Below are 23,444 nucleotides of genomic sequence, written 5' to 3' on the forward strand. Positions count from 1 at the left end.
AACATTTTATCCCTGGGAGGGATAACCAATGGGGGAATTTTGGTTTAAAAAATCTTTGTGGTCCTACTATATTTTGCCCAAATTGCAGAAGATCACACTCACATGCATCTGAGATCTGCAGAAACCGCTTCACAGTGACATTAAAGATGGTGTGTGACTGCACCCTCAGGAGAAATTACCAAAAGCATGATCAGAGAGATTTTGAGGATCCTTTTAGAGGCAGGGAATGAAGTAGAGAGGAGGAGGGGGTTTAGGTAAGGCGTTCCAGAGTATACAACTGAAATGGTCAAAGACTATTTCAAATTGTTTTAGATGTTTTATTTTTGTTGTGTAGAGTTTAAGGGGGAAAAAAAATTGATAAGGCCTATTATTGGGCGTAGGTAGCGTGATCTGCTATTAACCCGCGCCCAATGGCCCTTGCGCAGGCAGGACGAGAACTTTGTCCGGGCTCAATACTCACCGTCAATCTGCGTTGAAACCCAGGCCTTGCATGTCGATTCAATGCAATTCGCACTTTCCACCAGCAGGGGAAGCCCCAATCACCTAAAGGGAGGATGTCTCTTCAAATCTCTTAAAAGTAGCCGGTACCTGTTATTTGCTAAAAATAACAGTCTGCTGTCTGCACGGAGTCTGAACAGAGATCAGACATCGCACATGTAAAACACAGATGCAAGTCCTGTCCCTATGTTTACACACTGATGAGTTATGTTAAAACATTGAATAAAGGTTGTGCACTACTAAATCCCACATCCTCCAATCTGCATGCCAGATCTGACCAATTTGCCGATCTGAGTTGGTACCAGGCCTGCGAGCGTGTGTGCACCAAGGTTCTCTGCTGATGCATTACAGGCCTTGGTGCAAGAGGTGGACAGAAGGAGGGACATCCTATGTCTGCGGGGTGGGGGGGGGGGTGCAATAGCCCCTCCAAACGTCCAAAAGACAGTGGGAGGCAGTGGGGGATGAAGTCAATGCCAGGCGCACAGCACCACAAAAATGGATGCAGTTCAAGAAGAAGTTCAATGCTTTGACACGAGTGGTCAAGGTGAGTGAGGTCAACTGTCAAGTGGTGTCTCCTTCCAACTGCACCACTAGCCGTATCCACTGCTCCATGCACTACACCCCTATCACCCACATACCAACAAACTTTTTCCATCAGTTCTCAATTCTTCTAATCAGATGCTTCCTCTCACCCTTACACATTATCACTGTTGCAAGCCACCCACCCACAACTTACAGGCCACACACACACTGGCAGCTATTCAACCATGACAGGCACATCACCCAGACACACATTCCACTTTCTTGCAGAAGAAGGTGGTGCATAACAGGAGGCAGCAAATGGCAGTGGCATTTAGTCCCTCGATCCTGTTCCGCCATTAAGTGAGATCATCCTGGACCTGTGACCTAACTCCATATATCCGCCTTAGCCCCATATCCCTTAATTCCCTTGGTTCACAGAAATCTATCAATCTCAGATTTGGAATTCACAATTGAGCTAGCATCAACTGCTGTTTGCAGAAGAGCGATCCAAACGTCTCCCACCTTTTGCGTTTCCTAACTTCACTCCTGCACGTCCTGGCTCTAAATGTTAGGCCATGTCCCCACGTCCTAGTATTCAAGTATAAGAGACCTCCAAAAATAGTTACAAATGTCTCAGCAGCCAGAAGCAACAATCCAGCCACTAACCTGTAAATCCTACATGGGCCCTTTAAATTGCGCTGGCCCATGCACTCTAAGACACATTCAGATGATCGTGGTTAAGACTGTGCATTGTGTTGAGCGTTAAGTGCCAAAATGGTATCTATCACTTTAAATCAGCGTTGCACACTGATTGCATCCATTTTCTCCTCACTTTACACGCTTCCAACGTTCGGTATTTGTGCCTGCGTTAACTTCTATACCAAGATGGCGTCTGACGCACATCACGCTAGAAACATGCGTGTGTAGTCAAGACGCCATCTTAGATGTTCGAGAAGCCATGTAGCGCCGTAACAACGGACGCTACATGGCCCAATTTAGCGCCCAATATGACCCCGATAAACCAATTCCTGGTACTTTAGTGCCTTTATTACTGGAATATTGATGTTTGATTCAGCTGCACAGTGTATGCACTGAAAATGTGAGAAATTGGTCTGGCCAGGAAGATTTTCATTTTCCTGGACATTAGTTGGCCTCAGTTTTTTCACAATCTGACCCACCTGTAATGACCCTTTATGCTGAGTCTTAAATCTGCTCATGAATGCTTACCTGGATTTTCCAACCCCTTCTCTTGTTGCAACACAATAGAGTCAGTGATCCAATTTCACCTTTTATTAGAGATAGGTTAATGATTTTAGTTCTTTGCCACTTATATGAGATGTTTTGGTCTGGATCATGACATATTGTTAGATGTTCAGTGAGCAGTTCGTGCCTCATTAAGTAATACTTAATCACCTGTAGTGTTGGCTACAATTTGAGTTCAAATATATCACAGCAAAGCATTAGCATCTAACTTATCTAATTCATACAATTAGTTTCAATAAATTGGTCTGAACAGTTCAACACTAAATCAAAAATATTTGTTTCTAATCCACTATGACCTTTAAAAAGTGCAAGTTTGTAGGATTCCAGTAAGGGTCATAAAAGAAAGGACTGACTGCATTTATCCAAATGCAGTTTGCCTTGTTTCAATGCTATCCATTTATAGACATCTTTGATTTAGAGGCTAAATAATCTGGATCGATTAATCATAATTATCTCGACGAGAGGGGACTCTCATGGGGGAATCGAAGATTGTGAGGCAGATTTCAGTAATTATGCTGCTTAACACCAGATGCAGAGCTACGATCACAAAATTCATCAAGATTCACATAAACCGTCCCACCCGTCTAGCAGGCAAATCACGTTAGCACCAACATATCTAGCAGGCAAATCACATTAGTGCCAACGTGTCTAGCCGGCAAATCACCTTAGCACCAACATATCTAGCAGGCAAATAGCATTAGTGCCAACATGTCTAGTGGGCAAATCATGTTAGCACCAACACGTCGAGTGGGCAAATCACGTTAGCACCAACATGTCTAGTGGGCAAATCGCATTAGTACCAACTTGTCTAGCAGGCAAATCACATTAGTACCAACGTGTCTAGTGGGCAAATCGCATTAGTACCAACTTGTCTAGCAGGCAAATCACATTAGTACCAACGTGTCTAGCGGGCAAATCACGTAGCACCAACACATCTAGCAGGCAAATCGCATTAGTACCAAAACATCTAGCAGGCAAATCACGTTAGCACCAACATGTCTAGTGGGCAAATCACATTAGCACCAACACATCTAGCAGGCAAATCACATTAGCACCAACACGTCCAGTGGGCAAACCGTGTCACCACCAACACGTCTAGTAGGCAAACCCCATTAACACTAGCACGCCCACTATAAGCGGTGGGGACTGCACCAAAAGGGTTCAGTGTACAGGAAGGGAGTAAAAGCACAAACTTATAACATCATTTTTCATCAGGATCAGCTCAAACTGTCATCAGTTCGAAGAGGCCCATGAAGTGGACTGTTTAAAAGTCTTGCACATCTGACATTTCGAAATGTGTTTAACTGTGATCTAGGCAGAGCTGACTTAATACGAACTGTCATTCTAGAGCCACCCTGAAGCCAGCAAAAAATCAAATGTGAAGGAAGCAGTTTAGAAAATAATAAAGAAGCTAATGGAAAACTGGAGCAGTAATCGTGCTGCTCCATCTGATGCTCACCTTCATAGATAGGATTAGAAACATTAACTGACCTATTTAAGGAGCTGCACTTGTCCTTTTTATTACAGATAGAATACAGATGATATAAAGGCCATTTTTTGTGGTGTTAATGTATTTGATTGAAGTTATATACTTTACAAGGTCTAGATGTCCCTGAGAGTTTGAAAACCCATTTGAACTATAAAATGTTACTCTATCAATCTTTTGCTATGAACTGTTGATTTATTAAAGGGACACCATCTTCCTGAACATGTTTGGCAAAGCTGCCTTCAATTGTTTACAATACACAACACAGTTATGTAAATCTTGTTACTAGGCATCATTGCCACATTTAGAAGTGATGTAACTATGACAAAGTGACACATTGCTCATCTGGCCTTTTCTCTGTCAAACCAAAAAAAATTAAACTTGCTGAACACTTTTTCAATAATTTAGTGCCTCTTTAATGACTTATGCCAGAATCACAGAACAAGCTTGTATTTGGAATATCAGCTAATGAGGGATTGGATTGACAGATACTCTTTTCTTAAATGATACTCTAGAATGAATATCTGAATGAAGATGTGGATGCTCGATTAGTTGAATATGAAGACAATCAGCCACTGCTGGATATGTTTCTGCAGAAGCCAATGGGCCTTCTCTCACTGCTGGATGAAGAGAGTCGCTTTCCCCAAGCCACCGACCAGACACTTGTCGGCAAGTTCTTAAAATAGCAAGTAGTAGAACAACCTGCAACTTCGAGTGAATATAAAATGTAACACAATCACATTTTCTTTACAGGAAATATTGTTGAGGTAGCCTACTCATTTTGGAACATTATGTGGTCATTTTATCACAACATCACAGTCATGGCTCATAGATTGTAGATTTTTTTCACTCTTAAGTTACAAAGAATTCGACAACCACAATAACAAAATGTGTTTTGTCAACAGGGAAATTTGAAGACAACCTCAAATCAAATTACTTCTGGAGACCAAAAAGGGTTGACTTAAGCTTTGGAATTAATCATTTTGCAGGAAAGGTGAGTGGCAGTCAGGCATCTAAAATATTTCAATTATTACTAGAGTAACACATTTGACCATGCATAGGGCTCAATCATAGAATTAGAATGGTTACAGCACAGAAGGAGGCCATTCGGCCAGTCAAGCCCCTGCCGGCTCTCTGCATGAGTAATCCAACTAGCCCCACTCCCCTGTCCTTTCCCCGTAGCCCTGCAAATTTTTTCCCTTCAAGTACTTATCTAATTCCCTTTTGAAAGTCACGACTGAATCTGCCTCCACCACCCCCTCAGGCAGTGCATTCCAGATCATAACCACTCATAACTACACATAACCACTCTCACAAGTAGTTCAATTCATCAGGCAGTCATCACAGAAGGCTGGCCTTAGGTAGCACAGGACCTCACCACTGTACTCTATCCTTTGTCAACTCCCACAGCTGTCTGCTTTTTCTTCCATCCAAATCTTCTTGCACAGTTTCAGGCCTAGAATTTCGGGCGCCCCCATTTTTGGGCATGCGGGTGCGCCTGAATGGTGAGGTCCGAAGCGCACCCGATATTGGGCCTCGGGCATCATCACCATTGAGCTGGCGAGCTGCAGACAGTACCAGGGAGCTCGCCAGTGAAGCACAATTGAAGATCAGGTCGCTTTGAGAGCCACAGTATCCCTCAGGTAAATGATGAAGGGGGGGGGGGGGGAGCGACTGGATCATGGGATCATAGAATCATAGAAAGTTATGGCACAGAAGGAGGCCATGCGGCCCATTGTGTCCGTGCCAGCCAAAAAAGAGCTATCCAGCTTAATCCCACTTTTCAGCACTTGGTCTGTAGCTCTGTAGGTTATGGCACTTCAAGTGCTCATCCAAGTAATTTTAAATGAGTTGAGGGTTTCTGTCTCTACCACCCTTTCAGGCAGTGAGTTCCAGACCCCCACCACCCTCTGGGTGAAAAAATATTTCCTCAGCTCCCCTCTAATCCTTCTACCAATTACTTTAAATCTATGCTCCCCTGGTCACTGACCCCTCTGCTAAGGGAAATAGGTTCTCCCTGTCCACTCTATCTAATCCCGTCATAATTTTATATACCTCAATTAAATCTCCCCTCAGCCTCCTTTGTTTCAAAGCAAACAACCCCAGCCTTTCCAATCTTTTCTCATAGCTAAAATTCTCCAGCTCTGGCAACATCCTCGTAAATGTCCTCTGTACCCTCTCGAGTGCAATCACATCTTTCCTGTAATATGGTGACCAGAACGCAGTCCTCAAGTTGTGGCCTAACCAATGTTTTATACCGTTCTAGCATAACTTCCCTGCTCTCATATTTTATGCCTTGGCTAATAAAGAAAAGTATCCAGTATGCCTTTTAAACCACCTTATAACCCGTCCTGCTACCTTCAGGGATCTGTAGACATGCACTCCAAGGTCTCTTTGTTCCTCTACACCTCTCACTATCCTTCCATTTATTGTGTGCTCCCTTGCCTTGTTTGCCCTCCCCAAATGCATTACCTCACACTTCACTGGATTGGATTCCATTTGCCATTTTTCTGCCCACCTGACCAGTCCTTTGATATCTTCCTGCAGTCTACAGCTTTCTGCCTCACTATTAACCACACGGCCAATTTTTGTATCATCTGCAAACTTCTTGATCAAGCCCCCCCACGTTCAAGTCCAAATCATTAATATATACCACAAAAAGCAAGGGACCTGGTTCTGAGCCCCACTGAAAACGGCCTTCCAGTCACAAAAACATCCATCAACCATTACCTTATGCTTCCTGCCACTGAGCCAATTTTGGATCCAACTTGCCACTTTCCCTTGGATCCCATGGGTTTTACTTTTTTGACCAGTCGGCCATGTGGGATCTTGTCAAAAGCCTTGCTAAAGTCCATGTACACTACATCAAACGCACTACCCTTATCGACCCTCCTTGTTACCTCCTCAAAAAATTCAATCAAGTTAGTCAGACACGACCTTCCCTTAAATCCATGCTGACTGTCCTTGATTAATCCGTGCCTTTCTAAATGACAATTTATGCTGTCCCTCAGAATCGATTCCAATAATTTGCCCACCACCGAGGTTAGACTGACTGGCCTATAATTACTCAGTCTATTCCTTTCTCCCTTTTTAACAATGGTACAACATTAGCAGTCCTCCAATTCTCCGGCACCACGCCTGTAGCCAGGGAGGATCGGAAAATGATGGTCAGAGCCTCCGCTATTTCCTCTCTTGCTTCTCTTAACAGCCTGAGATATATTTCATCTGGGCCTGGCGATTTCAGTGGAAATCTCCCACTACTTTCCAAACTAAACCAGCAGGGGACGTTGATATACTTTGCGTACCGACTTATAGTCCACAATGCGAAGAAGCATTCCTATGCAAATTGCACAATAGGGTGCATTTTCCATCTTGTTAAGGTTAGAGGATTGAGCCTAGAAATTCTGGAAAGCCTTTGAAGGGGGCCTATGTGATCTGTACATTGCTTTTACAAAAAAAAAGTGCCCCTTTTATACATCAGTGATATGATGAGGAATACAACAGAATGAATAAGGAATAAACACATTAAACAACAGATGGTACTCATTTTCACAGCGACTGAATCACTGATTAATACCTGGATATCTTCTTCCTCGGCTATTGCGACTAAAACTTAATCTTGGAATATTCGTTATTTCAGCCTAGAATTTCCTGGAACTTTTTGGTGTAACTACGGCGTAAGAGCAGTTGTGAGCCTTTTCTTTGTGAGGAAATTCTCGCATAACTGATTTACGCTCGTTTTATGCTGAAACACTGGTATATGCAAATTTCCTCCATCGTTTGCACCGCTTCCAAGATATGTGGCCTAAACCCTCTGCCGCTTATTTACATAGCTCCGCCCGCATACTAAAGACCAGCTCATGCGAGTTTCCTGCAGTTACTCCAGTAATGGGTTGGCATAGATTTACGCCCAAAAGTCAAACACAACCTGATACAGCATAACTGAGATTTCTGGAGTTTGACAGCGATTTTCTTCATGTTGCTTTTATTTTTCTTACTGAGACCTGCACTATACATAGCCAAAGTGCTGTCAGTCTCAGTGCACCCAAAGTTTGTTCTGGTTAATTTAAGAATTTTATTAAACTTCATAAGGAACAGGAGCGAGCCACTCGGCCCCTCGAGCCTGCTCCGCCATTTAATTAGATCATGGCTGATCTGCACCTCAACTCCAGTTGATAGATTTTTAATGTAGTAAAATAACATCTCTGTTAATTTGTAAGAGATTGGTCCGTAATGACCTTAAATTGGGTATTCAGTGTTCAGAGTTCATCACTTTCCACTCTGACAGCTGGGACTGTTCTCTTTAGAGCAGAGAAGGTTAAGAGGAGATTTAATAGTGGTGTTCAAAATTTTGAGGGGTTTTGCTAGCGTACATAGGTAGAAACTGTTTCCACTGGCAGGAGGGTCGGTAACCAGCGGACACAGATTTAAGGTAATTAGAAAAAGAACCAGAGGGGAGATGAGGAGACATTTTTTTACCCAGCGAGTTATGATTTGAATGCACTGCCTGAAAGGGTGGTGGAAGCAGATTCAATAGTATCTTCCAAATGGGAATTGGATAAATACTTGAAAAGGAAAAATTTGCAGGGCTATGGGAAGATCAGGGGAGTGGAACTAATTAGATAGCTCTTTCAAAGAGCTGGCACAAGCACAAAGGGCCGAATGACCTCCTTCTATGTTTTACGTTCTTATGAAGTTTTTAAAAATTCCAAAATTAACCAGAATGCCATTTTTATTGTAATGTTTAAAAGTTATTGAATTAAATCAATTTTTAATAATAGTCCCATCAGTATTTTAATCTAATCCTAACCCTAACCAAAATCTAACCATAACCCTAATTTAAATCTAACCCTAAATCTCACTTGAACCCTGAATGTAAGCCTAACACTAATATGAGAGGATTATGAAACAAGATCACCAGCGCCACAGTGTATATTTGTATTATTGTGATTATGGGATCACTAATTCCGAAACTGAGAGGAAAAGCCAGCTGAAAAAGAGCACAATAGCAGCTTGTAGGTTGTGATGTCTGCGTGTGTTAACTGGAGCCTCCAACCAATCCATAGGAATATTACGATGCACCGTCGCGCTTATGCAGTTTCAGAATCATCGATCCACTGATTGTGCCACTGTTCCCCTGCTAAAAACATATGTAATTATGTACATTACGTACACCCACTTACACCAAACGTCACTGCTTCATGAGTAGGTTCATCTGTAATCTGGTAACAAATGATAGCTATTATCTGTTGGATATCTTTATCCTTGAGTGAGTCATCAATCACGTAAGAGATGAAGTGTAAGTGGTTCTATACTAAAATCTATTCAGCCAAATTCCTGAAAGTGCAGCTTAGGTTAAATTCAAGGTCTTTTCCGTCAAACTTAAGTTCTTACTTGTGATATTGATCTAATTGTCACTTTGTCTTTAATACTACAGGTTCTTTACAATGCCAGTGGCTTTCTAGCAAAGAATCGGGACACTTTGCCAGCAGATGTTGTCCTGCTGTTGAGGTCATCTGACAATAAAATTACGAAGCAACTTGTAACACACCCATTTACAAAATCAGGTATGGCTCAGTGATTAAAATTTGCCAAAGAACTAAATTACTGGAGTAAAGACTGAGCACAAGAACCATTAAAAGTCTGCCGCATGGAACATTCTGAGAAAATGTGGATTTTTCAAGTTCCTACAACTTTCAAGTTCCAATTTACTGTACTTACGGTTTGGCAAACTAGAATTTGTTCCATGCAGATTGACTATGTTTGGTACTATCTTTGCTCATCTGTTTTCATAATAGAACCTGCTGAGTTGTGAAGAAGGGCCCTGGCCAAAATGTTGGCCTGTCTTTTTTCACCACAGGTGCTGACAGACCTGCTGTGCATTTCCAGCAATTTTTGCTTCTGTTTCAGATTTCAGGCATTTTTTGCAGGTTTTTTGATTTTAATCTGCAAAGTTACGTGCTTTGTTGAAGGCAATTTGGTCAGCCACATGATTTGCTGTTCTGATTGCTAACATGTTTCTGTGCCTTAATAAACATTTGGAAAGAAAAGTTTGGGATGAAAAATGGCCGTTCAACCCATCGGAGACAATCTCTCTGGCTCATTAATGGCACTGTAGTGAATCATGGGCTGGCCTCTCCTGTGCCCAAGTGAGCTGACCACATATAATTATGTAAGATTATCTCATTTAAATATTTATAGAGTATTCCCACTGCAAAGCGCATGTCATGCTGGGCTGCCTCGGGGATCAGGGGTAGAATGTCAGGTGGCATCAGCTAGTGGCTGCTGGCTGCTATTTTTATCATTTTTATAAAAATATATATTTTCATCAGTACATTTTTTCCCCAAAACACCTTTGGAAATATTAGCTTTTGGAGGCTCAATATAGGCTGCTTCATAAATAAAGGGTAGCCCTTTTAGAAGAAGAGTACCACTTAAGAAGCCTACTGTTAGGCTTCCCCTGAAATATCCATTGCAAACAGAGATACTGAGTGACTGAAGTAATGCTCAGGTGCTCCAGCTGCAATATAGGGTTTCAGCCTAATTTAAATATTAAGTTGGGTTTAATGCACCTTATGCACATCAGTATACAGACTCCTAGCGTGGCTGGAACTGCCTGCTTGCATTTGCCTAAGCTCATGGCATCAAGTATGGATTAGGCCGCAGGCCTCCATGCCCAATTATATGCTGTTCCTAACTCTCCCATCATGGCATCTAATTGCATTTTGTATAACCCCTATTCAACAGCTGGTTTCCTGTGTGCCACCAGAGCAGTGATGTAAATGGCTGTTGCTAAGGGTACTGCCTGTTACATTGTCTGATCACAGCCCAACACCATACAGACAGAGGACAGAAACGTATTTACCTTGTTGGTATACGTGAAGGTTGCCGACCACTGGAAAACATCCGCAATTAGAAACGAGAGTTGCGAACGGAATTATCAAATGTAAAATTAAAAAATGCTGGAAAACACTCAGCAGGTCAGGCAGCATCTGAGGAGAGAGAAACAGAGTTAACATCTCAGGTCGATGATTTTTCCAGCATTTTCTGTTTTTATTTCAGATTTCCAGCTTCCACAGTATTTTGCTTTTATAATTATCAAACAGTTGCACATGCAAAGGTTTGCACGTGTGCAATTGTCTTTGGGTGACTGCTAATACTGTGGACCCTACTGTAAATGGGGCAGATTATATGACACCAACAAACCCAACATATAACAGAACCACTTTGGGTAGAATTGGTTCTGTAATGTACTTGTGAAAGGAGAGAGCTGAGCAGTGGTTGCATCAGTATTTATAACTCAGGCTGTGTTGTGGGCTATCAATCAATTTATACCAGGACAGCACACAACGTGGCTTCCTTCGCTCAAAGGTATTCTCTTCAGTTTCTAGACATTCTGGAGCTATCCACAATAGCTTTAAAATTGTGGGCTGCGAGACTATAGATTGCCTGCTTAATAGGATAAGTTCACACCTCATTAGCTGCCATTCCTATACAGGTGACTGGGGAAATGAGCACTTATCGCCAGAAACTAATGGGATAATCAATATCTATTCTCAGAGGTTACATTTAAAACACTGCTTGATCATTTTGGAGTGCACTAGTTCTTTCTATTTTTTTTCAAAGTATTTTACAATATTGCCTTTCTGATACTGTATAATATATCTACTCCATCTAGGCTGTTACAGAGGTCAAGTGTCTCATTCAATTTGTTAAGGCAATAAATGTGAATAATTTTCACTTGCTTAACCCTTACAGCTCTGGCAAACCCAGGAAAATTCCAGTCTACCTGGACCAGCCATTTTTTAAATGTTTTCAGTTTTATAGTAATAAAGCTACTCATATCAGAAATAATTTTATAAGGTTGTTAGATCAGCCTTATATCACTAAAATAAACAGCAAAAAAATCGACAGTTTACTTCTGTCATTTTGTCATTCCTTCTGTCTCTCTTCTTCCCTATTCTCTCTCCATTAGCGTCTCTCTTATATTTTATTTGAATACATTTTTATTTGGTTACATAACAACAGTCAGTACTCTTCAAAGTATTTATTGCATCCAAACTGCTTTGAGACATTCTTAAGAGATGTGATGAAGAGTGTAATGTAAGCTTTCCTTCCGTATATTTCAAAGTTTATTTTAATTTTATTTCCTCTCTGATATGTTGTATTCTCTTTAGCTTCTAGGTATTCTACAGCTGTCCACGATAGCTTTAAAATTGTGGACTGCAAGACTATAGATTGCCTGCTTAATAGGATAAGTTCACACCTCATTAGTTACCATTCTATACAGGTGACTGGGGAAATGAGCAGTTGCCCTACTTTTTTTCATTAAAAGAAAGTCCATTTTAAATAATTTCCTTACCTGTGAGCAAGTATCTCCCAGAGCGGATGGGAAGTCGGCTGGTGGGATTTAAATGAGGTCTGGGAGTTAAAATACCTTGGGCCTTATTTCTGAAGTGGCGCTGTCCATTCACCCAAAACTTGCCTGGAGTTAAAATTGGGACAATGGTCTTATTATAGGTATGGCTAGATTCAATTTTCTTGGGTCAAATAGACGCAATCTACCACTGGACAAGTTGTCTTGTCTGCAGCATTGGCAGCGCGATCATTCTTGGATGGTCCAGGGCACAGTAATGTCAACTTACATTTCTAGAGATTAACTTACTACAGTAATTACGGTAAGTCAAAATTCAGTTGAGCTGGAAACTGAACACAATCAGCTCAGTAATCCTCTTGCACAGCTAATCAAAGTGTGCCAATGTCTGATACTCAGAAAATAGGCCCTTGTTTCTTGGTCATATTGATGAATTAAAACCCTGATCACGTCCAAACAAATGCAAGACTTTTTGTGATGTGATTTCTGCTGTTGCTCGGTTCATACTTCTTGCATCACTACATCAACATTTCAAAGTGTTTCCAGTATTTTTTATCCCTGGCCCCTGTTTCAGGTTCAAGCAGACTGTTTGCAACCTCGGCGTCCTATTTGACCCTGAGCTGAGTTTCAGAACCCATATCCTCACCTCCGTAATATAGGAACAGGAGTAGGCCATTCAGCCCCTCGTGCCTGCTCCGCCATTTAATAAGATCATGGCTGATCTGTGATCTAACTCCATTTACCCACCTTTGGCCCATATCCCTTAATACCTTTGATTGCCAAAAAGCTATCTATCTCAGATTTAAATTTGGCAATTGAGCTAGTATCAATTGCCGTTTGCAGAAGAGAGTTCCAAACTTCTATCACCCTTTGTGTGTAGAAATGTTTTCTAATCTCGCTCCTGAAAGGTCTGGCTCTAATTTGTAGACTGTGCCCCCTACTCCTAAAATCCCCAACCAGCGTAAATAGTTTCTCTCTATCCACCCTATCTGTTCCCCTTAATATCTTATAAACTTTGATCAGATCACCTCTTAACCTTCTAAACTCCAGAGAATACAACCCCAATTTGTGTAATCTCTCCTCGTAACTTAACCCTTGAAGTCCAGGTATCATTCTAGTAAACCTACGCTGCAATCCCTCCAAGGCCAATATGTCCTTCCAAAGGTGCGGTGCCCAGAACTGCTCACAGTACTCCAAGTGCGGTCTAACCAGGGTTTTGTATAGCTGCAGCATAACTTCTGCCCCCTTGTACTCCAGTCCTCGAGATATAAAGGCCAGCATTCCATTAGCCTTATTGATTATTTTCTGCACCTGTTCATGACACTTCACTGATCTATGTACCTGAACCCCTAAGTCCTTTTGGACATCCACTGTTTTTAACTTTTTACCATTTAGAAAGTACTCTTTTCTATCCTTTTTTGATCCAAAGTGGATGACCTCACATTTGTCTACATTGAATTCCATTTGCCACAGTTTTGCCCATTCACCTAATCTATCAACATCGCTTTGTAATTTTATGTTTTCATCTACACTGCTTACAATGCCACCAATCTTTGTGTTATCGGCAAACTTAGATATGAGACTTTCTATGCCTTCATCTAAGTTGTTAATAAATATTGTGAATAATTGAGGCCCCAAGACAGATCCCTGCGAGACTCCACTAGTCACATCCTGCCATCCCCGCCCTTGTCTCAGCCTATTTGCTACCAGAACCTACATCCATGTCTTGTCACCTCCAGACAGCTATTCCAATTACTCCTGCCCAACCTCACATCCTCCACTTTCCATAAACTTCAGCTCTATAAACTAAAACTCAGCTGCCCGTATCCTAACCCACACCAAGTCCTGCTCGCCCATCACCCTCTGCTTGCTGACATACAATGGCTCCCAGTCCATCAATGATTCAAGTTTAAAATTCTCATCCTCGTGTTGAAATCCCTTCATGGCCTCACCCCTCCCTATCTCTGCATTCTCCTCCAGCCCTAAACCCTTTGAGAACTCTGCGTTCCTCCAACTCAGGCCTCATGTGCATCCCCCACTACCTTCGCCCTAACATTGGCAGCTGTGCCTTCAGCCAGTCAGGCCCTAAGCTCTGGAATTCCCTCCTTAGACCTCTCTGTCTCTCCTTCTCTCTCTCTCCTCCTTTAAGGCCCTCCTTAGAAACTACCTCTTTGACCAAACTTTTAGTCACCCATCCGAATATGTCCTTCTTTGGCTGGTTGTCAATTTTTATTGGATTACACTTCTGTGAAGCGCCTTGGGGCTTTTCTTGATGTTAAAGGTGCTATATAAATGCAAGTTACTGTTGTTCAGAATACACTGCCACCTGAGTATGCAGTAAGTTTTACATTTTCCTTTAAAAAGTAAGGATTGTGCTCCTAATTAGATGTTTTACACAGATATTAGGGAAGTACTTTGAACAAAAAGCATTCCTTCCCAAACTTTTCTTTCCCTTTAACCTGCAATGTAAATGCGTGAACAGTCCAGCAGAACTGCGAATTGATTCTAGAATTTTATACAACAACTTGCATTTATACAGCACTTTTAACATAGTAAAACATCCCAAGGCGCTTCACAGGATTACCAAACAAAATTTGACACCGATTTAGCTTTAAGTCACCTGTCCACATTTAGGACAGGTGACCAAAAGCTTGGGCAAAGAGGTAGGTTTTAAGAAGTATTTTAAAGGAGTAGAGAGAGGTAGAGAGGCGGAGAGGTTTAGGGAGGGAATTCCAGAGCTTAAGGCCTAGGCAGCTTAAGGCACGGCCGCCAATGGTGGAGTGAAGAAAATTGGGGATGCGCAAGAGGCCAGAATTGAATAAAAATGCTGTCAGTAGTTCATTGTACTGAGAAATGAAAAAAACAAAATCCCCTTGCGTAGTAATGATAAAAAGCACCAGAATATCTTAGCGCTCGGTTTAATAATGCTGCCTGGTGACTTGATAAGCACCTCTATCTGTTCATGCAATATAGAAAAATTGTGCCAGAGGACTGGATAAGTTGCAACCATTACTCTCTTCTTTAACAAATGAGACAGGGTGAAGACAGGAAATTATAGGCCTGTTAGTCTAACGTCAATTGCTGATAAACTCCTGGGGGTGAATTTCAACTTTGGTGGGGGTGTAAAATGGTTAATAGCGGATCAACAGCCCGTTATACAGCCCTCCCAACTTTCCTTTCAGGCGGGATGTATAATAGGAACCTAGGAACATCAGAACAGGAGTAGATCATTTAGCACCTTGAGCTTGTTCTGCCATTCAATGAGATCATGGCTGATCTGTGACCTAACTCCATATACCCGCCTTTGCCCAATAATGGGCTTCCGATCCACTACTGCCCACTTTGTGCCCCTGCTGAATTTGAATTTCACCCCCCCCCCAATCCTAGAGTCTGTAATAAGGAATAAAATTAGTAAGCACCTAGAAAAACATAACTCGATGAGGACCATTCATTCGGGGTTTCTAAAGGGCAGCTCATGGTTGACCAACCTTATAGTATTAGAATCATAGCATGGTTACAGCACAGAAGGAGGCCATTCAGGCCATCGAGCCCATGCCAGCTCTTTGTAAGAGCAATCCAGTTAGTCCCATTCCCCCGCTCTTTCCCCATTGTTTCCCTTCATGTATTTATCCAATTAAATCTGCTACCATCACTCTTTCAGGCAGCGCATTCCAGATCATAACTACTCGCTGTGTAAAAAAGTTTTTCCTCATGTCGCCTTTGGTTCTTTTTCTTATTTACTTTATCTAAACACTTCATGATTTTGAACACTACCATCAAATCTCCTTTTAACCTTCTCTGCCCTAAAGACAACAACTCCAGCTTCTCCAGTCTATCCACATAACTGATTTCCCTCATCCCTGGAACCATTCTAGTAAATCTTTTCTGCACCCTCTCTAAGGCCTTCATATCCTTCCTAAAGTGCGGTGCCCAGAATTGGATACAATACTCCAATTGTGGCCGAACCAGTGTTTGATAAAGGTTCAACGTAACTTCCTTGCTTTTGTACTCTATGCCTCTATTTATAAAGCCCAGGATCCCATATGCTTTTTTATCCGCTTTCTCAACCTGTCCTGCCACCTTCACAGATTTGTGCATATATATCCCCAGGTCTGCCTGTTCCTGCACCCTCTTTAGAATTGTACCATTTAGCTCATATTGCCTCTTCTTATTCTTCCTGCCAAAATATATCACTTCGCACTTCTCTGCGTTAAATTTCATCTGCCGTGCGTCTGCCCATTCCACCAGCCTGTCTATGTCCTCTTGAAGTCTGTTACTATTGTCCTCACTGTTTACTACACTTCCAAGATTTGTGTCATCTGCAAATTTTGAAATTGTGCCCTGCACACCCAACTCCAAGTCATTAATATAGATCAAAAAAAGCTATATACCTTCCTCCGGTCCAATACTATGGCTACGAGAGCAGGTCAGAGGCTGGGTATTCTGCGGCGAGTGACTCACCTCCTGACTCCCCAAAGCCTTTCCACCATCTACAAGGCACAAGTCAGGAGTGTGATGGAATACTCTCCACTTGCCTGGATGAGTGCAGCTCCAACAACACTCAAGAAGCTCGACACCATCCAAGATAAAGCAGCCCGCTTGATTGGCACCCCATCCACCACCCTAAACATTCACTCCCTTCACCACCGGCGCACTGTGGCTGCAGTGTGCACCATCCACAGGATGCACTGCAGCAACTCGCCAAGGCTTCTTCGACAGCACCTCCCAAACCCACGACCTCTACCACCTAGAAGGACAAGGGCAGCAGGCGCATGGGAACAACACCACCTGCACGTTCCCCTCCAAGTCACACACCATCCCGATTTGGAAATATATCGCCGTTCCTTCATTGTCGCTGGGTCAAAATCCTGGAACTCCCTTCCTAACAGCACTGTGGGAGAACCGTCACCACACGGACTGCAGCGGTTCAAGAAGGCGGCTCACCACCACCTTCTCAAGGGCAATTAGGGATGGGCAATAAATGCCGGCCTTGCCAGCGACGCCCACATCCCGTGAACGAATAAAAAAATAAATAAATAAAACAACCAATCGTTCAGCACTACTCTGTGTTTGCTGTCACTCATCCAATTTCCTATCCATGCTGCAACTGCCCCTTTCATTCACGCCTTTTGAAAGTCCATATACACAACATCAACCGCATTGTCTTCATCAACCCTCTCTGTTATTTCATCAAAAAACTCAATCAAGTTAGTTAAACACGATTTGCCTTTAACAAATCCATGCTGGATTTCCTTTATTAATCGACATTTGTCCAAGTGACTATTAATTTTATCCCCGATTATTGTTCCACAAGCTTCCTCACTACCGAGGTTAAACTGTAGTTGCCAGGTTTATCCTTACACTCTTTTTTGAACAAGGGTGTAACATTTGCAATTCTCCAGTCCTCTGGCATCTCTTTGAAGAATTAACAGAGAGCATCAATAAAAGAAATGCAATGGATGATATTTATATGGATTTTCAAGGACATTTGATAAAGTACTATGTAATAGATTTATGGCAATGACAATGGAACATGTAATTAAAGGGAATGTGGTCACATGGAGATAGAAATCATTGGAGGGTAGAAAGCAATGAGAAATTTCTCATACTGGAAGAATGGGGTAAGTGATATTCAACAGGGGTCTGTGTTGGGGCAGTCTTATTTAATATATACATAATTGATCTGGACTTTAGAATTGAAGGAGCAATTTCAAAATTTGCTGATAGGGGTTTCACAAATTGTGATGTAGATAGTAAAAGATTGCAGGAGGATGTAGGTAGATCAGCGGAATGGACAAATGGTTGGCAGATGCAATTCAGTCTTGAGAATTGTGAAGTAATATATTTTAGTTGTAAGAACAGGGGAAAGAAGTACACCACAAATGGTAACATTTTAAATGGAGTAGAGTACCAGATGGTCCCTGGTGTGCAGATTCACAGGTCATTAAAGGTGGCAGCACAAATAGGCTATCGAAAAGGCAAATGTAATCCTTGGTTTTGTATTTAGAGGGGTAGAATGCAAAGCAAGGAGATAATGTTGAATTTGCAAAAGACTTTAGTTAGGCCACAGTTGGAGTATTCTGTGTAGTTTTCAGTACCCTCTTTGTAGAAAGTGTACAAAAACAATGAAAAAGTGGCAGAATAGATTCAGTGGGATTTTACCAGGGATAAGGGGTTGCTCTGATGATGAGAGACAGAGAAGTTAGAACTTTTCTTGACTAGAGCTGAAAAGACAGAGGTCTGCTAGATTATGAAAGGTTACGATAAGGTAAGTAGTAAAAGATTGTTTCCACTGGTCGATGAGATGATAGTAAGAGGGAACAAATATAAGAATTAAATCACAAAGAATTAAAGGGGAAGTTAGAAATAATTTATTTACACAGAGGATGGTTAGAATGCGGAATTATTTGCTGCAAACCATTGTTGAAGGAGATTCCATAATTTCTTTTAAAAAAGAATTCTTTTAAAAAAGGATTTTAAATAGCAATAGGTAATAGCGATCATAACATAATAAGGTTTAAAATAACGATTGAGAAAGACATAAGTAAGACAAAGACCAAAGTAATAGATTGGAAAAAAAAGCTAATTTTGAGGGGATCAGAATGGAACTAGGGCAGGTAAACTGGAAAAAAAATTTTGACAGACAAGGAAAAAGAACAACAGTGGGTAATATTTAAAGCAGTGATCAATAGAGTTCAGGAGAAATATATTCCTCTAAGAACAAACTAGCCAATAATGAAACACCATGCATGAATAAAGAGATAAGGGTAAAATTGAAACAAAAAAAAGGCATGCTCATAGACAATCAAGGGAGAGAAAGACGAAGAGGTTAGGAAAGAAGTCAAAAAAACAATTAGGAAAGCAAAGAGGAACTACGAGATTAAATTATCAAGGAATATAAAAAGAAATAGTAAAGTATTCTACAGACACATAAATAACAATAGAAAAATCAGGGTAGGGACAGGGCCACTAAGGGATGCACATGATAAACTCACAGATAATGACATCGAAATGGCAGGAATATTGAATAGTTACTTTGCCTCTGTATTTACCAGGGAGACTAACAAGGTGGGCAGGACATTAGAAGAAGAGATCAAAAAAGAAATTAAAACATTTAAGATAGAAAGAGGGGAAATAATTGATGAACTAATCAAACTTAGGGAGGATAAGACCCCTGGTCTGGATGGATTGCATCTGCGACTCTTACAAGGAGTTAGGGAGGAGATAGCAGAGGCACTATTACATATATATAAAAATTCACTAGAAAAGAGAACAGTTCCAGAGGACTGGCGGACAGCTAATGTGATTCCTATATTTAAAAAGGGAGATAGAACAAGTCCAGGGAACTATAGACCAGTTAGCTTAACGTCAGTGGTAGGAAAGATAATGGAATCTTTAATCAAAGATGTAATAGAAAGACATCTAGAGAATGAAAATATAATAAAGAATAGTCAGCATGGATTTCAGAAGGGAAAGTCATGCTTGACCAACCTTACTGAATCCTTTGAAGAAGTAACAGAAAGATTAGGCAAGACTAATGCAGTAGATATAATATATTTGGATTTTCAAAAGGCTTTCGACAAGGTACTGCATTGTAGACTCATGGCTAAGGTCAGAGCATGTGGAGTCAGGGGACAGGTAGCAGAATGGATAGCAAGCTGACCACAAAACAGAAAACAGAGAGTAGGGGTTAAGGGTAGCTGCTCAGACTGACAAAAGGTGGGAAGTAGTGTTTCACAGGAACTGGTGCTGGGACCACTGTTCACAATTTTACATTAACAAATTGGATTTGGGAATCGGAAGTAAAATTTCAAAATTTTAAAATGACACCAAATTGGGGGGTGTGGTTAATACAAAGGAAGAATGCGTCAAAATGCAAGAGGACATTAATAAACTTGCAGAATCGGCATGTAATTGGCAAATGAATTTCAATATAGATAAGTGTGAGGTGGTGCATTTTGGTAGGAAGAATATGGAGGCCACAGACTGCTTGGATAATAAGAGTCTAAATGGGATAGAGGAGCAAAGGGATCTCAGAGTACAGATACACAAATCACTAAAAGTAACGACGCAGGTTAATAAGGCCATAAAAAAGGCAAATCAAGCACTAGGGTTCATTTCTAGAGGGATAGAATTGAAAAGCAAAGAAGTTACGTTAAACTTGTATAGAACCTTGGTTAGACCACACTTGGAGTATTGTGCACAGTTCTCGTCTTCATTTATAGAAAAGATATAGAGGCATTGGAGACGGTGCAAAAAAGATTCACAAGGATGATACCAGAACTGAGAGGATATAATTATCAGGAAAGGCTAAACAGGCTGGGACTCTTTTCTCTAGAAAAGAGATGCTGAGGGGTGACCTGATAGAGGTCATTAAGATAGTGATTGGGTTTAATAGGGGAGATGTAGAGAAAATGTTTCCACTTGTGGAGGAGTCCAAAACTAGAGGTCACAAATATAAAATAGTCGCTAATAAATCCAATAGGAAATTCAAGAGAAACTTCTTTACCCAAAGAGTGGTAAGAATGTGGAACGCGCTACCATAAGGAGTAGTTGAGGCAAATGGCTTATATGCATTTAAGGGGAAGCTAGATAAGCACATGAGGGAGAAAGGAATAGAAGGGTATCCTGATAGGGTTAGATGAAGTAAGGAGGGAGGAGGCTTGTGTGGAGCATAAATGCTGGCTTAGACCAGTTGGGCCGAGTGGCCTGTTTCTGTGCTGTAGTTTCGATGCAACTTGATGTAACTCGATGTAAAGGGTATGAGGAGTGAGCTGGAGAATATAATTAGACTAGGTAGCTCATGGGGAGAAAAATAGCAGCTCAGACTTGATGGTCTTATTTCTGTGCTGTAACATTCTATGAATAAGTGCGACACTAAATAGAATATTTTGCTTTGTCAGATACATGTATGTAAAATGGCTACCCATTTTATTATCTAAATGATCATGTTTTATTTTATCCTAGGAAATCTATCTCATTCCAAGGGCAAAGGTGCAACAGTCCCCCGAGTTCGAACTCCTCAACGCTCCATGAACCATTCAAAGGTAGGCCAGAACCCTAGAGTACTCTATGTAACGCTGAACTGTGCCTTCCTTCTTTAACACAGATTGTCATTGCTCACAGTGCCATCTACATTTGTTTTCTGTGAAATGGTGGATGTTTTTAAGTATAATTAACAGTGGCAGACTAGGTTTGGCTGACGGTGGGGGGGACAGAACTCAAGATTCGGCCGACTTGGCGGGAAGGGGATCGAGTTCGGAATTGGGGAATGCCGATTTAACTAGTCCAAAGGCCGAGCTGGGAACCCCACAGACCTACAGGCTGAACCTGGAAGCCAAAGATGGGTGAAAGAAATTGTTGGGAGCGAAATGGAGGTGGTCCTTTAAAGTTGCGTTGGCCGACCTCAAATTGATTGGAGTTTCATGACCCCCGCCCCCACTGGCTCTGCCACTGACAATTATATAAGTACATGAAACCATTAAAGATTTACTGACCTGCAGCATTCCTTGAAAAAATTACAGGGATGGCATGTGGATCTTTTCATATAGAAATGCTGTTGCAGTCATCAGCAGTTTAAAATGCTTGGGCTTAATCTTGGAACTGACTTGTTGCCACTGGATTTACACAATTTAATGGTGTGCAAGCCAGGTATTGCATTTTGCTCCTTCTACCTCCGGTAATGGTGACACTGGATTTTGGCAATGGTTTGTTTCAGAGGTCAGGAACAGTATTAATCTTTACCAGAGATATAGGGCCCGATTTTAGCACCCGCTATCAGGTGCGTTCTCGGCGGGGGGGCCTCGAAAATTGCGAAATCCAGGATCCCGACTGGATCCCGCCTCGATCCCGCCCACTTCCGGGTTCCCCGCTGACGCGCCGGCGTGTGCGCGCAGCCCCCACTGGTGGGAATCCCGCAGGCAATTAAAGCCAGCGGGATGCCACTTGAGAGTATTTACTTAGCTATTTCAGGTCATTGACTGACCTGATTAAGGGACTGTGTGTGATTTTGGATCAACATGGGACTGTTTCCCATACTGGGGGAAACACTCCCAGATCGAATGGACGTGTTGCAGCTGTCAGCCTGTGGCAGCTGCAAAGGTCCATTTGACAGGTGGGGGGGGGGGGAGACCCTCACTCATTGCAGGAGGCCACTCTGTCACTTGGGACAAAATTTGGCCTCCACCACCCTCCTCCTGACGGTCAAAGTCACCAACCTGCACACTTACCCCGGGGTCCGGAGACAAGTACCTACCTTGCGGACCCCCTCAGATGTACATCTTGCGGATGGGGGCCGCCGTAGCTGCAGTCATGACCTCCTCGGAGGGCGAACAGCATCACCAGCCTCGCCATCCACGCCGTCCACCTCTGACACGTGGAGCTCCACAACAGAGTGCTGTGACACATCCACCTGTACAGCAGGAGGGAGGGCTACCGCAGAGAGAGATGCGTCGCAGAGGGCACTACCCTCGCTACAGGGTCCACAGACCGAGGCTCAGCCTCCTGGACCTCTCTGAACAGCAGTGCACACGGAGGCTCAGAGTCACTCGACATGTAGCCGTGGACATCTGCAGCCTCCTTCATGCCGAATTGCTCCTGGCTGGCCCGTGCACCATCTTCCTACCTGTCGCTGTCAAATTCACCACTGCCCTCCCGAACTTCTCCTCCACAGCCATCCAGGGTGCAACCGGGGACATCGCCGATGTCTCTCAGTCGTCTGCGCAGAAGAGCCCTGCAAATACACCTACACCCACTCTACAGTGACACAATGGGTGGCATCAGTGGTGGGTCCTCATAGTGATACCCAGGAGCGGGCATTATTGCACAAACCGGACAGGATTGGCGAAGACATGGCAGCAGTGGTGCCAATATAATGTGTGATGTGAGTTGTTCTGAAATTCAATATAAGTAACAACCATGACAAACCCTCAAACACCCTTGTGCATCCCCTTCATGCTCGCGACACGTTTGCCTTACGCTGCCTACTGCACATATGTGATGCATGCCCTGTGGCTGCAGCACAGGTGGTGCCAGGTTGAGTGAGGCTGGCCGTGAGAGAGGTGCACGAGAGGGTGAGTATGGGATAGAGCCATGAGATTGTATGAGGATTGGGTTGCGTGGTAGTGGCGGGGTGAGTACTGGCGAGGTGAGTAGGTGCAGGTAAGATGAGGATGGGGTTTGAGTGAGTATGAGGGGTGATGTGACAGAGTAGTGTTGGCAGTGCAGAAGGAGATGTGGGGTGGGGGCAGTGATGTGGCAGACGGAGTGTAGGGGAAAGACTACGTGTACTCACTGTGGCTG

General features: G+C 42.5%; 1 protein-coding gene across 1 annotated transcript in view; it reads left to right on the top strand.

The window, feature by feature from the left end:
* LOC137332396 (myosin-IIIa-like) overlaps nucleotides 1-23,444 on the top strand; it is a 121,955-nt gene that overhangs the window by 41,851 nt on the left and 56,660 nt on the right. The window contains exons 14-18 of the mRNA XM_067996203.1: nucleotides 4,285-4,438; nucleotides 4,675-4,763; nucleotides 9,207-9,336; nucleotides 10,832-10,889; nucleotides 12,718-12,793. Coding sequence (XP_067852304.1) covers nucleotides 4,285-4,438; nucleotides 4,675-4,763; nucleotides 9,207-9,336; nucleotides 10,832-10,889; nucleotides 12,718-12,793 — 507 coding nt within the window. The remainder of the gene's footprint in view (nucleotides 1-4,284; nucleotides 4,439-4,674; nucleotides 4,764-9,206; nucleotides 9,337-10,831; nucleotides 10,890-12,717; nucleotides 12,794-23,444) is intronic.

This window comes from Heptranchias perlo, chromosome 2 (assembly GCF_035084215.1).
Source record: "Heptranchias perlo isolate sHepPer1 chromosome 2, sHepPer1.hap1, whole genome shotgun sequence".
NCBI lineage: Eukaryota > Metazoa > Chordata > Chondrichthyes > Hexanchiformes > Hexanchidae > Heptranchias > Heptranchias perlo.